The 17,455-nt window shown below is 44.0% G+C and overlaps 1 protein-coding gene across 3 annotated transcripts in view; it reads left to right on the top strand.

Annotated features, from left to right (window-relative positions):
• Window positions 1-17,455, top strand: part of SENP6 (SUMO specific peptidase 6) — a 343,996-nt gene that overhangs the window by 306,763 nt on the left and 19,778 nt on the right. For all 3 annotated transcript variants that reach the window (XM_063916838.1, XM_063916835.1, XM_063916837.1), the window contains 2 exons: window positions 923-1,023; window positions 2,929-3,017. In XM_063916838.1, the coding sequence (XP_063772908.1) occupies window positions 923-1,023; window positions 2,929-3,017 (190 nt within the window). The remainder of the gene's footprint in view (window positions 1-922; window positions 1,024-2,928; window positions 3,018-17,455) is intronic.

A 17,455-nucleotide genomic window follows, 5' to 3' on the forward strand; every position in this document is an offset into this window, starting at 1 on the left:
ATGCTGGGCGCCCGTCCCAGTGTGGACTACATTCTGCAAGACTTGTATATAGTTTCTGCTTACATAAGGGTTATGTTACAGTTTTGATCAGTCTCGGGCTGATGCTGTTTTGTTTCATACTGTTGACTGGTTCGTATATCCATGTTATACGGTGTGGATGGTGTGGACTGGTATGAATCTTGCCCTTAGATTAACGAAAATCCTTTCCTCGTACTGTCCGTCTTCTCTGGGCACAGTTTCTCTAACTGAGGTCTGGAGGAGGGGCATAGAGGGAGGAGCCAGTGCACACCCATATCTAAAGTTTTTTTTAGTGCCCATGTCTCCTGCGGAGCCCGTCTATTCCCCATGGTCCGACTCCTTACGTAGTCCCCAGCATCCTCTACGGACTAGGAGAAAAAGATTTACCGGTAGGTTTAAAATCTTATTTTTTGTTTATTTTGTTATTGGAGACGTTCTTCATTTTGTGTAACACGCATTTCCATTAGTCCAAGACAAGAATACAAACTGCATCAGTGATGTTCAACCCGTGCAGACACGAAGTGCTTAAAGGAAATGTCCGCAGATAGAAGTGTTCTGCAACTAAACCTCTTGTCCCCAGATGGAAGAGCTCTGTCCTGTTTTTGTTTTTAAGGAAAATTCTGAAATTTGCTCTTACCATATGGTAGCTGAAATGTTTGTACGTAGCTGTTAGCTAGCTTGCAGCTTCATGTTTCCAGATACAGGTTTCAGATTTTGATGCATGATTTTCTATGCTCTTCACCGTGACAATTATGTGTCTTGAATTTTATTGCTCTTGAATAACAGCAGTTTCATCTAAGGGCGAATAGTATATACAAATGCTTACTTTTTGGCAGTAATAGAAACCAACAAATCTGTCCATTTAACCTAATGCAGACTGTTTTGTTTTTTTTGTCCTATTCAGATGGTTTACACAGGATTCAAATAAGCTATAGAGATACAGGAGATGACCTGAAGAAAAATGATGATGAATTGATAGATTTTTCTGATGATCAAGACAATCTTGTAGGTTGTTCTTTTTGTTTATGAAATGGGAGCGTTGTTTTTTGACGTGTGGTGTGAAGTTAATGTTATATATTCTTTAACAGAGTTTTAGTAAACTGTTTTTTGATATATATATATATATATATATATATATATATGTTCCTTGTAGTACTATATCTCAGAGAGAGAATCAATTAGTTAATTAAAAATCTGTAATACAGCATGGAGTATCCCTTATCCAAAATCACACATTTTTGGTTCCCCTACTGAGATAATGACACATATATATGTATATTATATATCTATATACACGCATAATATATATGTCATTATCTCAGAAGGGGACCCAAAAATGTGTGATTTTGGATAAGAGATACTCAACCCGTAATCTGTAAATCCCTAATTTGAAACATTCAAAGAGGCTGCACATGGGGCGCCCCCTCTGAGCACGCCGCAACCCCCATGGACGTGTTTTACCTTGTGCCAGCAAGCAGGTCCATCCTCCTCGGCACCATCTACCCAGAGATATTTGGCAAGATAGTGCTTGAGGACAAGAGAGCACAGTGCAAGAGTCTCTGCTTTTCACTGTGTGATGCCATCTTCCCCAAGTTGTTGGAGGAGGAGTGACTCACTTGCCCGGCATCCATTATAAATACAGTATGCCTATTCACTAAATGTTTGAGAAGTATATCGCTACCAGAAACGAAAACTATTTGTGTCTGTCAAGTTTCTACTGTATTATTACCTATAATAAAAATTTGACTCCGTTTACATGTTTTCCCTCTAACAACACAAATCGGTAAGAAAGCCTTGCACTATTACCAGCTAAACTGTGTCATAAATATTTGTATGATTGATCCTCACACTGCCTGGCCACATTGCAGCCATCTTCCAAACAGTGGCACTGAAGAGGTAGGGGCGCTGTGCAACCCCATCGTTTAGCCCTAAAACCGACTGTCATACATTCGGAGGAACTGTAATTGCCACATTTAACATGGGCAGTTACCGTTTTGTCACCTAACGCCCCTAATACATCTACCCCTATGTGCGTTATCACCTGAAGGGGCAGCTTTGGGACATCCCTATGTGTCTCCTGCACCAAATGTTGACAGACAAAACAATTGTTATGCTTGCTTTATACCCTTTCCTCTGAATACATTGGGGGACACTTGGGTGCCAACTGAATACTCTGTAGTTGTCCTATTAAAGTTAATCAAAGTGAAATGTTTTTTTATGAGGGTGATGGTTGTTTCTGTCACTGGGGCAGATTTATTAAGCTCAGTGAAGTGATAAAGTGGAAGGTGATAAAGCACCAGCCAATCAGATCCTAGCTACCATGTCACAGGCTTGGTTTGAAAAATGACAGTTAGGAGCTGACTGGCTGGTCCTTTATCACCTTCCAATTTATCACTTCACCGAGCTTAATAAATCTGCCCCACTGTTCTTTCCAGAGGGGGTTGTTCCATGAAGGATAGGAGTATAGAACAAGGAGAAGCTTAATTATTTTTAAAATGCCAAGTCCTCAATAGGTGTATATATTTCTCCTTGGTGCAGTGTCCCCCTAATGTTTTGAGAGAAAATAATTTCATGAAAGTATTTTATTTTTTTTATTTTTTAGTAGGTTTAATATGTTAATAACCACCTTCTACAGATAAAACATCTGATTAATCCGTTAGTTGTATAGTAAGGCATAAATATTTTCCAGTGTTTTATTGTTTTTGTTTTTTAATCGATTAAAAACGTCTGTGGGTGTGTAGGCTGCATAAGTCCTTCCCAGCTAGCACTGAAGCCTATAGATCACCACACTTAACTTTTGTTTGATGGACTTTAAGAACACTATTTTTTTTTTCTAGATAACATAAGAAGGTTCGCTACTCCAATGGTACTGCATTTACACTAAGTGCATTTATGAATTCCTTTCTGTAGGATGAAAGCAGTGATGATGGTGGCATGGCCGATGATAATTTCACCTCGGAGGCAGGAAAGTGGCATCTCAAGCCCTCACTCTGCAAGCAGTAAGTGTTTTGCACTCTGACCAACTGGAATTATAATGACTGCAGCATTCTTAGAAAACATACAGTATGCTTTGAAAGCTGCATAGGGAGTGAGGGCTGCAAAATTGTGGTACATCCACTACAGCATTTGAATGAAATAGAAATAGGACTATTAAGAGGAAAGCATTGTAAATGGTGAAAATGTTCAAAGAAGTCGCACTGTTTTAACGGTAATATTTTCATTTTAGCAGTGTCTATAATGGTACTCTTTTTCTACCTTACCTAGTTAATGTTAATTGTAGTGAGGCAATCCATTGAGGTAATAGCAATGAGCCTATTCAACCTTCTGGAAATTCATTTTTGTACTTTTAGATTTCAGTCCTAAAAATCCACTAATAAAATTAAACAGATTTACAAAATACACGGGCTTGCAAAAGTTTTCAACCCACTAAAAAGTCAACATATCTGTCTATTGCAAATGACACACAGACTGGCTTTCAATTAATCTATGTATATAATTTTTTCTCTTACGTCCTAGAGGATGCTGGGGACTCCGTAAGGACCATGGGGGATAGACGGGCTCCGCAGGAGACATGGGCACTAAAAAGAACTTCAGATATGGGTGTGCACTGGCTCCTCCCTCTATGCCCCTCCTCCAGACCTCAGTTTGATACTGTGCTCAGAGGAGACTGGGTGCATTACAGGGAGCTCTCCTGAGTTTCCTGAAAGAAAGTAATTTTGTTAGGTTTTTTATTTTCAGGGAGCCTGCTGGCAACAGACTCCCTGCATCGAGGGACTGAGGGGAGAGAAGCAGACCTACTTAACTGCTAGGCTCTGCTTCTTAGGCTACTGGACACTATTAGCTCCAGGGGGAGTCTGAACGCAGGTCTCTCCTAGCTGTTCGTCCTGGTGCCGCGCCGCCGTCCTCCTCACAGAGCCGGAAGCTAGAAGCCGGGTGAGTATGAGAAGAAAAAAGACTTCAGAGGCGGAAGAAGACTTCAGATCTTCACTGAGGTAACGCGCAGCGGTAACGCTGCGCGCCATTGCTCCCACACAACACACACACAGCAGGCACTGTAAGGGTGCAGGGCGCAGGGGGGGCGCCCTGGGCAGCAATTAAACTTCTGGTCTGGCAAAATCAGGGCATATATGGGCTCTACATTATATATAAGGGATCCCCCGCCAGTTTTTGATATAAATCGAGTGGGACCGAAGCCCGCCGCTGAGGGGGCGGAGCTTGATCCTCAGCACTCACCAGCTCCATTTTCTCCACAGCACACCGCTGAGAAGCTGGCTCCCCGGACTCTCCCCTGCTGAACACGGTGACAGAGGGTTATTTATATATATATATATATATATATATATATATATATATATATATATATATATATATATTAAAAGCGCTATCTGGGCAATTTTTTTCCCTGGGTCATTGGCGCTGGGTGTGTGCTGGCATACTCTCTCTGTCTCTCCCAAAGGGCCTTGTGGGGGAACTGTCTCCAGATAGAGAATTCCCTGAGTGTGTGGTGTGTCGGTACGCGTGTGTCGGCATGTCTGAAGCGGAAGGCTCTTTTAGGGAGGAGGTGGAGCAGATGAGTGTGGTGTCTCCGTCGGCAACACCGACACCTGACTGGTTAGTTATGTGGAATGTTTTAAATGCAAATGTGAAGTTATTGCACAAATGGTTGGACAAAGCTGAGTCCAGGGAGTGTACAGGGAGTCAAACCCTGCCTTTCACTATGTCGCAGGGACCTTCTGGGTCTCAAAAGCGCCCACTATCCCAAATAGTAGACACGGATACCGACACGGATTCTGACTCCAGTGTCGACTACGATGATGCAAAGTTGCAACCAAAATTGGCGAAAAGTATTCATTATATGATCATTGCCATAAAAGAGGTGTTGCATATCACAGATGACCCCTCTGTCCCTGACACGAGGGTGCGCATGTATAAGGAAAAGAAACCTGAGGTAATCTTTCCCCCATCTCATGAGCTGAACAAATTATTTGAAAAGGCTTGGGAATCTCCAGACAAAAAAGCTGCAGATTCCCAAAAGGATTCTTATGGCGTATCCGTTCCCGACTAAGGACAGGATACGGTGGGAATCCTCCCCGAGGGTGGATAAAGCGTTGACTCGCTTATCCAAAAAGGTAGCGCTGCCATCTCAAGATACGGCAACCCTCAAGGATCCTGCTGATCGCAGGCAGGAGACTACCTTGAAGTCTATTTACACACATACTGGTACCTTACTCAGACCGGCGATAGCGTCGGCTTGGTTTGTAGCGCTGTAGCAGCGTGGACAGATACCTTATCTGCTGATATAGATACGCTGGATAAGGAAACCATTTTATTGACCCTGGGTCATATTAAAGATGCTGTTCTGTATATGAGAGATGCTCAGAGAGACATTGGCCTACTGGGTTCCAGAGCCAACGCTATGGCGATTTCGGCTAGACGAGCCCTATGGACCCGACAATGGACGGGCGATACCGACTCGAAGCGGCATATGGAGGTTTTACCTTACAAGGGTGAGGAATTGTTTGGGGAAGGTCTCACAGACCTTGTTTCCACGGCTACGGCAGGTAAATCAACTTTTTTGCCTTATGTTTCCTCACAGCCTAAGAAAACACCACATTATCAGATGCAGTCCTTTCGGTCGCATAAACCCAAAAGAGTGCGGGGATCTTCCTTTCTTGCCAGAGGTAAGGGCAAGGGGGAAAAGCTGCCAACCACAGCTAGTTCCCAGGAGCAGAAGTCCTCCCCGGCCTCTACAAAATCCACCGCATGACGCTGGGGCTCCGCTGAGGGAGTCCGCCCCAGTGGGGGCACGTCTTCGTCTTTTCAGCCACGTCTGGGTTCACTCACAGGTAGATCCCTGGGCAATAGAAATTGTTTCCCAGGGTTACAAGCTGGAATTCGAAGAGGTGCCTCCTCGACGGTTTTTCAAATCTGCCCTACCGGCTTCTTCCCCAGAGAGGGAGATAGTATTAAAAGCAATTCAAAACTTGTGTCTTCAGCAAGTGGTGGTCAAAGTCCCCCTGCTGCAGCAGGGGATGGGGTATTACTCAACCCTGTTTGTAGTCCCGAAACCGGACGGTTCGGTCAGGCCCATTTTGTATTTAAAATCCTTAAACCTATACTTAAAAAGGTTCAAGTTCAAGATGGAGTCGCTCAGAGCGGTCATCGCCAGCCTGGAAGGGGGGGGATTATATGGTGTCCCTGGACATAAAGGATGCATACCTTCATGTCCCCATATATCCGCCTCATCAGGCATTCCTGAGGTTTGCTGTACAGGATTGTCATTACCAATTTCAGACGTTGCCGTTTGGCCTTTCCACGGCCGCGAGAATTTTCACAAAGGTAATGGCGGAAATGATGGTGCTCCTGCGCAAGCAGGGTGTCACAATTATCCCGTACTTGGACGATCTCCTAATAAAAGCGAGATCGAGAGAACAGTTACTGAACAGCGTATCCCTCTCCCTGAGGGTGTTGCAACAGCACGGCTGGATTCTCAATGTCCCGAAGTCACAGTTGGTTCCAACGACTCGTTTGCCTTTCTTAGGCATGGTTGTGGATACAGACCAGAAAAGGGTTTATCTTCCGACGGAAAAGGCCCAAGAACTCGTGTCTTTGGTCAAGGACCTATTGAAGCCAAAGAGGGTGTCGGTGCATCACTGCACTCGAGTTCTGGGAAAGATGGTGGCGACTTACGAGGCCATTCCATTCGTTAGGTTCCATGCGAGAACTTTTCAATGGGACCTTCTGGACAAGTGGTCCGGGTCTCATCTACAGATTCATCAGATGATCACCCTGTCCCCCAAGGCCAGGGTATCTCTCCTGTGGTGGCTGCAGAGTGCTCACCTTCTGGAGGGTCGCAGGTTCGGCATTCAGGACTGGGTTCTGATAACCACGGACGCGAGCCTCCGGGGTTGGGGGAGCAGTCACACAGGGGAGAAACTTCCAGGGTCTCTGGTCAAGCCAGGTGGCTTGTCTTCACATCAACGTACTGGAGTTGAGGGCCACATACAACGGCCTTCGTCAAGTGGAGTCTTTCCTTCGCGACCTACCGGTTCTGATTCAGTCAGACAACATCACCGCAGTGGCTCATGTAAACCGCCAAGGCGGAACAAAGAGCAGAGTGGCAATGGCAGAAGCCACCACGATTCTTCGCTGGGCGGATAATCATGTAAGCGCTCTGACAGCAGTCTTCATTCCGGGAGTGGACAACTGGGAAGCAGACTTCCTCAGCAGACACGATCTACATCCAGGAGAGTGGGGACTTCATCAGGAAGTCTTCGCAGAGATTGCAAGTCAGTGGGGACTGCCTCATATAGACATGATGGCGTCACGCCTCAACAAAAAGCTACCGAGGTATTGCGCCAGGTCAAGGGACCGTCAGGCGGTAGCAGTGGACGCCCTGGTGACACCGTGGGTGTTCCAGTCGGTCTATGTGTTTCCTCCTCTTCCTCTCATCTCCAAGATTTTGAGAATCATAAGACGAAGAGTAGTACAGACAATTCTCATTATTCTGATTGGCTTCGAAGGGCCTGGTATCCGGATCTGCAGGAAATGCTCTCAGAAGATTCGTGACCTCTTCCTCTCAGAGAGGACCTGTTACAACAGGGGCCCTGTCTGTTCCATGACTTACCGCTGCTGCGTTTGACGGCATGGCGGTTGAACGCCGGAGCCTAGCGGAAAAGGGCATTCCGGATGAGGTCATTCCTACTCTGATAAAGGCTAGGAAGGACGTGACAGCAAAACATTATCACCGTATTTGGAGGAAGTATGTCTCTTGGTGTGAGTCCAGGAATGCTCCTACGGAGGAATTCCATCTGGGGCGGGTCCTTCACTTCCTACAAACTGGAGTGAATTTGGGCCTAAAATTAGGCTCCATTAAGGTTCAGATTTCGGCCCTATCCATTTTCTTTCAGAAGGAATTGGCTTCTCTTCCGGAAGTACAGACTTTTGTGAAGGGAGTGCTGCATATCCAGCCTCCTTTTGTGCCTCCAGTGGCACCCTGGGACCTTAACGTGGTGTTTAGTTTCCTTAAATCTCACTGGTTTGAACCTCTTAAAACGGTGGAATTTAAGTATCTCACTTGGAAAGTGGTCATGTTGTTGGCCTTGGCATCGGCAAGGCGAGTGTCTGAATTGGTGGCTTTATCTCACAAAAGCCCCTATCTGGTTTTCCATGTGGATAGAGCAGAGTTGCGGACTCGTCCTCAATTTTTGCCCAAGGTGGTTTCATCTTTTCATATGAACCAACCTATTGTGGTGCTTGTGGCTACGCGGGACTTGGAGGATTCTGAATCCCTTGATGTGGTCAGGGCATTGAAAATTTATGTAGCCAGAACGGCTAGAGTGAGGAAAACAGAGGCTCTGTTTGTCCTGTATGCAGCCAACAAGGTTGGCGCTCCTGCTTCTAAGCAGACTATTGCTCGCTGGATCTGTAACACGATTCAGCAGGCTCATTCTACGGCTGGATTGGCGGTACCAAATTCGGTAAAGGCCCATTCCACTAGGAAGGTGGGCTCTTCTTGGGCGGCTGCCCGAGGGGTCTCGGCATTACAGCTTTGCCGATCAGTGACTTGGCCGGGTTCAAACACCTTTGCAAAGTTCTACAAGTTTGATACCCTGGCTGATGAGGACCTCATGGATTCTCAATCGGTGCTGCAGAGTCATCCGCACTCTCCCGCCCGTTTTGGAGCTTTGGTATAATCCCCATGGTCCTTACGGAGTCCCCAGCATCCTCTAGGACGTAAGAGAAAATAAGATTTTAAACCTACCGGTAAATCTTTTTCTCCTAGTCCGTAGAGGATGCTGGGCGCCCGTCCCAGTGCGGACTACATTCTGCAAGACTTGTATATAGTTATTGCTTACATAAAGGTTATGTTACAGTTTTGATCAGTCTCGGGCTGATGCTGGTTTGTTTTATACTGTTGACTGGTTCGTATATCCAGGTTATACGATGTGGATGGTGTGGGCTGGTATGAATCTTGCCCTTAGATTAACAAAAATCCTTTCCTCGTACTGTCCGTCTCCTCTGGGCACAGTTTCTCTAACTGAGGTCTGGGGGAGGGGCATAGAGGGAGGAGCCAGTGCACACCCATATCTAAAGTTCTTTTTAGTGCCCATGTCTCCTGCGGAGCCCGTCTATCCCCCATGGTCCTTACGGAGTCCCCAGCATCCTCTACGGACTAGGAGAAAAAGATTTACCGGTAGGTTTAAAATCTTATTTTTTTATAAAAGTCATCTTTTATAGATGTAAGACACCCCTAATTCAAATAATATTGGTCATGCTGTGAATTTGAAGGGGATTTGTGAATATGGAGACGAAAGAGTATTCTAAGAAATCAAAGCTAAAGTTATATACATGCACAAGAGAGGAAAAGCTACACAATAACAGGAAGAGTTTGTATATTCTAACAGCAGCAGTTAGACAATGGAAGCTGCATCATACAGCATGAATCAGCGAAACAATTGCTTAGACATTGCCGTTCCCCAAAACTCTGCATCCAAGCAAGGAGACTTGTGAGGGAAGCTACACAGAGGCCACCTATCACTTTGAAGGAGCTAGAGAGTTCAGTGGCTGAGACTGGATTGAATCAACCATATCATAAGCTCTGTCTAAAACTGGTCTGTATGGGAGGGTGGCTAGTAACATCCATTACTGAAGAAAACCACATCAAACAAAGTGTGGAGAAAAACCGTGACCCAGTTAAAATGTGGAATAACATTATCTAACACTATGAGTTTCTATATGTTTTGTATATTTGTGGTGGGGGTGCCTTGATAAGATTTTTTTTTTTTTTTGTCATAGTATGGTCTGAATAGAAAATAATGTCATAATACAATCAAATGTGCACAATTTTTTTTTATTAAGCAAAAATAAAAACATATTCCATGTTGTATTGTACAGCAGAAAAGTAACATATAGGAATGAGGTTAAATAAGGGAATGCACATGTACATTGTAAAGCAGCATATCTCCTGTCCCCTGTGGCTTTGTGTGCACTTAATCTACTTTATCAATAAAACATATTAAAAACACATTGTACATTTGCATCACTGGTAGTCTAGCTAGTCCCTTACCTTGCATTTGTTATTATGTGATAAAAAAGGTAGAGATGTGTTGCACTTAGCATTGCTCATAAATAATACATACAACATGAAGACTAACTGCCTTAATTTAACTTGTGTATTTTATGTTGCTCTATTGTGACCACAGAGCATTGCTTGGAATGCTGCATACACTGGTATGTACCAGCATTGCTTTCCTTTGGGCACATTAATCAATCTGAGGGGTTAGAACACACATAAATAAAAGTGATTCAAAGTGAGTAAAAAAAGAATGCGGAGGGAAGAGAACATTAATATAGGAAGCAGAGAGTTGGACATATGATAAACCAAATATTCTTCAACAGTGCAGTGTCTTTTTTTTTTTTTTTTTTACCACTTAACTGGCATCGCAAATGTGATCAACGCTCCACTTATATGAATAATACGGGGGTGGCAGCAGTACGAGTGAGAGGCTAAACCCAAATGCCTCCAATGATTAGAATATGTCAAGGAAATTACACAACTGCGCCTGCATGCATATAGAATGACATAAATGGGTGATTTGAAAAAAGGGAAATCACAGCACTGTATTTGTAAAATTTACTGACATTTATTCTTATGAAAGATGAAGGGTGAAAAAATATGTATAAATCAAAATTGAAACAATGGAAGATGCAAAAACAAAAACAAAAAACACCTTTTAATACAGGTAAAATATATGTCAGAATCTTTATGTGATAACAGGTCAGACTATTCTTCCTGCACCTGTATAATATTGGAAAAAACTTTGGAAAAAAGACTTAGTAAAAAGACTTGAAAAAATAGTAAAGTTCCAAATGTCTGGTGTGAATAGAGTGTGGCGTCCCACCTCTTTTCCACCTTGTTGTTGCTGGTTATGTAGTATACTGCAGATAAGGTAGATATATCTGGAAAATGAGGGAATGTTCAACTTCCAAGTATAGCCCAGTGGTGATAATAATTGTGAATCCCAGTGGAGGCAAGATCTTATTTTGTAGCTGCTGTGTCGCTGCGGGGTACCCCAACGTCGGTATAAGTGGGATAAGGTAATCAGGGAAGAAGGTATAAAAGAACCCCGGACTCCCCGCTATTTCTCCCCGTTATATTCAGCCGGAGGCGCCTGCACTCACAGGTGTCTGCCGACCGCTATTGACGGGGGGACGCGGTCATGCCACTGGGGGGAAGGTAACACTGACTTCGGGACCCACAAGGGGACTGTCCGTCGTGAACCTTCCCTCCTGCGGGGTCAGATACCTTTTTTCTCCTGCGCTTGATCCCGTTCTCTTCTTTCTTCCTTCGGTCTGTTTTCTCGGTGTTCTGCTTGTAGGTCTGTCCCCTCTCAGCCGCGCGGCTCCGTTCTACCTTTACGGGATCACTGGTCTGTGCGGTTTTGTTCCGTCCAGATCTCCTTCTCGGTCTTGCAGTGTTTTGCAGTAGTCTTAGTCTATTAAGAAGGTAGTGATGTGATGATATGCTATTTCTCCAACGCGTATCGACCCGTCTGGGTCTTCCTCAGGGAGTCCGTCCCCCCGTCAATAGCGGTCGGCAGACACCTGTGAGTGCAGGCGCCTCCGGCTGAATATAACGGGGAGAAATAGCGGGGAGTCCGGGGTTCTTTTATACCTTCTTCCCTGATTATACTACATAACCAGCAACAACAAGGTGGAAAAGAGGTGGGACGCCACACTCTATTCACACCAGACATTTGGAACTTTACTATTTTTTCAAGTCTTTTTACTAAGTCTTTTTTCCAAAGTTTTTTCCAATATTATACAGGTGCAGGAAGAATAGTCTGACCTGTTATCACATAAAGATTCTGACATATATTTTACCTGTACTAAAAGGTGTTTTTTGTTTTTTGTTTTTGCATCTTCCATTGTTTCAATTTTGATTTATACATATTTTTTCACCCTTCATCTTTCATAAGAATAAATGTCAGTAAATTTTACAAATACAGTGCTGTGATTTCCCTTTTTTCAAATCACCCATTTATGTCATTCTATATGCATGCAGGCGCAGTTGTGTAATTTCCTTGACACACTTAACTGGCATGGTCAGATAACATGTGACTGCACCGCCCCACTCTGTCCCCCAGTTCTTCACGAGGAGATTCGTTCTGTAGACGTGCATAATATAATATTTAAATATATAAAAATAACAAAAGATTTGAAACTATATTAAATTTAAAAAGAAAATCAATTATATGAATGGTTTTAAAGCGAAAAATAGTCAGTCAAGGATATAGTCCTTCTTGTATTATTTGGGGTTTTCTTTTCTTTCTTTTTCCCCTGCTGCCTAATCAGACCAGAATAATGGAGTTTGTCCTAGCCTAACTGTGCATTAGAAAGTAGCAATATTACTAAAGCATAACATTCTGCCTTTGCTAGTTTTTATTGACTTAAGGAGCCCATAAGTCAGGAGTGTATTTTACCAATTCGCCATTCTCCGGATGCTTGGTCAGGGGATTGGCGAAATCCAATTCGCTGATTCTGATCCCAAAGTGATTAGAATGAGTGAGTCAGGGATTTTTCAACATGCTGAATTTTGCAGATTCCCAACAAACTGCAGACAAGAGTCTTATCCTCCCAGCTCACCCTCGGCAGAGTACCCTGTCCTTATTCATTCCTCAAAATTCGGCAGTGAAATTAAAGAAATCTTTACCTACATCAAGATGCTGCCAACTAAACAGGACTTACATGAATCCATTAGACAGGAGGTGGCTCCTCACTACCTTAGAAAATGGTCAAGAGTCCTCTGATGCTCGCTCTAGTAAATTGAAGGATATCATCTCTGTCAAATATGCTGAGCTACACTCCTTGAAATCTAGGATGGATGACCTTGACAAAAGGGGTTGGGGGCACAATATCCGCATTAGAGGCCTTCCTGAGGAGGTCCAGCAATCTGGACTGGTTGATGCGCTGATAAAGATTTTCAATGAGATTCTGGCTAACGACCCAAATGATAGTCTTCGACAGAGCGCACCGGACAGTTAGTCTTCATGGTTCCTCCGCTGATAGACCCAGAGACTTTATTTGTCGGTTGCCTTATTTTTCCCAAAAGGAAGAGAGAGAGTGCAAAATCAAGTGAACGGTGTTGATTTCAATGGGGTCACAATTCATATCTACCAGGATTTATCTTGGCACATTTTTCAGCAATGTAAAACCACTCACAGATGAGATAAAAATTGTTCATGTGCTTCTTTTTGGGCTCTATTTGACACTGACACCCTCTGCCCCCTACCCGCACCTTTACGTTACTATCTCCTCGGACACTGGAACATATTGCCCTTTCCACTTTTCCTTTTGCTGATCTCTCACTGTTACTGTTTGTAGTTAGTTTTATTATACTCTGTTGTCTCTTCATTTCCCTCTTTCACCCTCTGACCTTTTAAGTTTATTAACTATGAATACTAAGATTAGAATCTCCTCTATAAATGCCCGTGTCCTAAGCATTCCAGAGAAAAAGGTCCAAAATATTTTTGTAGCCTCCTGAGGTGACTAGAAGTAATGTGCAAAAAGCCCGTGGACTTTAGATGGGTTTATCAGTTCCCTGTCTATTTGGGTGCAGCAAGCTAATTAATAGAAGATCATTAATGGGCACCTAGAACATTGAATTGCTCTGTTGGGTGCACATTAAGTATAGCGGCACCCAAAATAATTGTTTTCCCCCCTTTAGGTGCAACAGCTGAACTGAGATGGTATCCATGTTTTTGTGTGTGAGAAGAGGACTATGATGGAGATAAGGCACAGAGCTGAGCAAAAGCACAATTCATATTGAAAATAATGTGGGTGTGGCGTCTCCCAGTCAAAATCTCCCTGCAAAACAGACCTCCTTAAACCCAGTTGAACTATGTAAATTCAGAAAGGTGCAAGGCTACAGTCCAATAGATTCTTGTATCAAAACATGCTCATAAGAACTATTTGATTGCACCTACAAGCCATTCACCCATGTCTTGTAGCAGCTGTTCAACGGGGGAGTGGCTTGAACGCTGCATGTTTGACTCACAACGCTATATTCTCTGGAGGCCAGCAGTGCCATTGTCAGCCTGTATAAGTCTGCTCCCCGTGTCACGTCCATTCATTTGACTACCGCTGCTTCTGGCTCCTGTGGGACAGAACTCAGTTTTCTGTTCCACTCCACTCCTTCTGTGCCCTATTTCACCGTTGCTACCCGCCGCTGCTACTTCTGCATGTTCCTGGGTGAGAGCGATTCCATACTGCTACACTTAGGAGACTCCCTCTTCCTGTCCTGCTACTACCCCTCCCTACTGATCCCTAATACTGTCACTGAGTAGGTAATATAGTAAATCTTGTTTCCTTTCTTCATTTTTTTTGTTTATTGAAGAATTTGTAAATCTAAAACTACTAAATGAGGATGCTTGTTTTAATAAAATATGAACAAAGATACAGTAATAAACTACTGGGGGGGGGGGTGCCTAATATCTGAAACTTACATATGTAAATTAAATCACTAAAGTCTATGGGTATGCACTTTTTGTTTTCAAAATGGTTTGCAAGTAACCATGTACGTTCTGCTTAGCAAGGTGTAGACCATTCAGTGACTAGACCACACTACGAAATAGTATAAAAAGTAACAAACCATACTTCTGAGTCCTAAAGATTGTAAGCTTTCAGGCAGGGCCCTTTCCCTTCTTGTTCTCCCCTTGCACTATCTTTACCACCAGTGCTCCTTGTCTGTAGTTTCCTTCACCCCTTCGGTGACATGGTCTGCTCGCTCACACAATGGGCCTAATTCAGACCTGATCGCTCGCTAGCGGTTTTTGCACCGCTGCGATCTGGTCAGAACTGTGCATGCATATGCACCGCAGTGCGCAGGCGTGTCGCACAGGTACAAAGCGGTTCATTGCTCTGCGATGCGTTTGTGCAAAGAATCCATTCGCACGGGCGATCGCAAGGTGACATGATGAGGGCGTCAGTGGGTGGCAACTTACCGTTTTCAGGGAGTGGTTGGAAAAATGCAGACATGCCTAAGTGTTTGCAGGGAGGGTTCCTGACGTCAATTCCGCTCCCAGACAGGCTGAAGTGATTGCAGCTGCTGAGTAAGTCCTGAGCTACTCAGAGACTGCACAAAATCTGTTCGCACAGCTCTGCTACACGTGTTCGCACACTTGCAAAGCTAAAATACACTCACCTATTGGAGCCAACTATGCGAACGCAGGAATGCAAAAAAAGCCTAGCGAGCGATTAATTCTGAATTAGGCCCAATGTGTATAGGATCACTGAGTGCGGTTTTGCCTTCCCTTGTGACTTACCACTGCCTTCTGACTAGCTTCTTCCCTTGTACTTGTTACTCAGTCTATGGTTTTGTGGCAGTGTTTGTATTTATTCTTTGGATTTTGTACATTGTATTTATGCTGTTTACGGTATTTGTTTTTCAGATCTACCTCTTGTACGGTGCCGAGTACACCTTGTGGTTTCTAACAAATAAAAGATGATAATATTAAAAAATATTATGACATCTTTGTGTTTCGGTATAGTAATAAGATACAACTGTCAGGAGAACTTATGGGCCCTACACACCTAGCGACCCACCACCGTGCTGCCCGATGACCGATTCGGCAGACGGGCGACCCGGCGGCGGGGGGAGGTTCCCCCGTCACCCAGCTCCATAGCACTGCATGCTAATATGGACGAGATTGTCCATATTGGCCTGCATGTTTAAACAAGCCAGCACCAGCGATGAATGAGCGTAGGGCCGCGCATCGTTCATCCCTGGTGCCTACACACTCAAAGATATGAACGGTATCTTTTTCATTAATGAACGAGATCGTTCATATCTTTTACTCGTATCGACCAGTGTATAGGGCCCATTAGTAGTTACTTCTATATCGAAGAGCTGGGACTTTGTTATTCCCTGCATTACATACACAGTACTGTGTCAAATAGTGATTGTGCATGCTCTATAGAGTCTGCAGGTGTCACTGTTGCTTAATGCTGTGTACAGTATGAACATGTTTAAGCCATAAAACACAATGGCAGAGAGGTATACAGGAGATAGGCAGTATAGAAGTTTAGATCATAGTTGGTGTAATGAATTAACCACTTAACTGACGATTTTTCTCTTTAAAAGCGTTAACATTGTTTTTTAAAATGAATTTTATTTAATAAAGTTGAAAAAAGTATTTTTTAAAATATTTAAACATTATATTATGCACATCTGCAGAACGGATCTCGTCAAAAACGGGGGGGGGGGGGGGGGGGCGCAGTTGCATGAAATCTGACCATGCCAGTTAAGTGGACCTTATTCAGACCATGACGCAGATGTGCTAAAATTGCTATGAAACAATTTCTACACATCTTCGCATTTCAACATTTCATTGGAATATGTGATATTTCTCTATTTTGTACTGTCCTTTTATAAGTACTACTTGCAAATGTGTCCTCATACATCTAGCCTCAATATACCATGCAGCGTGAGATGCCTGGTGGGAGTGAGCCAGCAGGTCCCATGCAACTCTGTTAGCGCCAATGCATATTTTTTTGCCCAAAATGTCTCTGAGTCGCAACATGATGCGACTAGGACAGGCATGTCCAAACTGCGTCCCTCCAGCTGTTGTGAAACTACATATCCCAGCATGCCCTGACACAGTTTTGCTGTCAGAGAGTGCTAAAGCTGTGTCAGGGCATGCTGGGATGTGTAGTTTCTCAACAGCTGGAGGGCTGCAGTTTGGACATGCCTGGACTAGGATGTACCAGGAGAATGGGCTGATTAATGTGATAGGAAACACTTGTGTATGTGTATGCGACTGAGTCTGTATACGCAGCACAACGGAACTTGGAATGGAAAAAAAGCCACAGCCGCTGCATCATAACACTGATTCAGACACTCAGTCACACACAGACAAGTGTCGCATATCAAATTAACCAGCTCCGTATCCTGATGCGCCCTAGTTGCAACTGTATTGTGACTGAGATGCAGAGAGGGGCTGTTTGGCGCTACTGCAGCAATGATGTATGAGGACACATCTGTATGTAATGATAACTGCCAATCTGACCTTGCTAGTGGTTATGAAGTTGGTCCAATTTCTGAATATTCCTTTAGAGGGCTGTGTCTAAAGATCGATTGATTTGCAAATGTATCTACAGATAAACCAGGCAGTGTGTTGAGCATACACACTGCCCAATCCGTCGGGACTGACGTCACGAACTGGGCGGGCGTTTACATGCACCCACCCACCCAGATCAGCTGTCAATTACCGCTGGCTGGTGCAGCATGTGTTTGGGCGGTCAGCCATACACACAGCGATTCACCAATATATCGGTAGATATATTAGTCATCGGCTGTGCTGCAGGGCCGAAGCGATATGTCTGCGAACGACTGTGTTCACAGACATATCATTCATACACACTGGCTGACGGACCC

The sequence above is a fragment of the Pseudophryne corroboree genome, chromosome 4 (assembly GCF_028390025.1).
Source record: "Pseudophryne corroboree isolate aPseCor3 chromosome 4, aPseCor3.hap2, whole genome shotgun sequence".
Lineage (NCBI taxonomy): Eukaryota > Metazoa > Chordata > Amphibia > Anura > Myobatrachidae > Pseudophryne > Pseudophryne corroboree.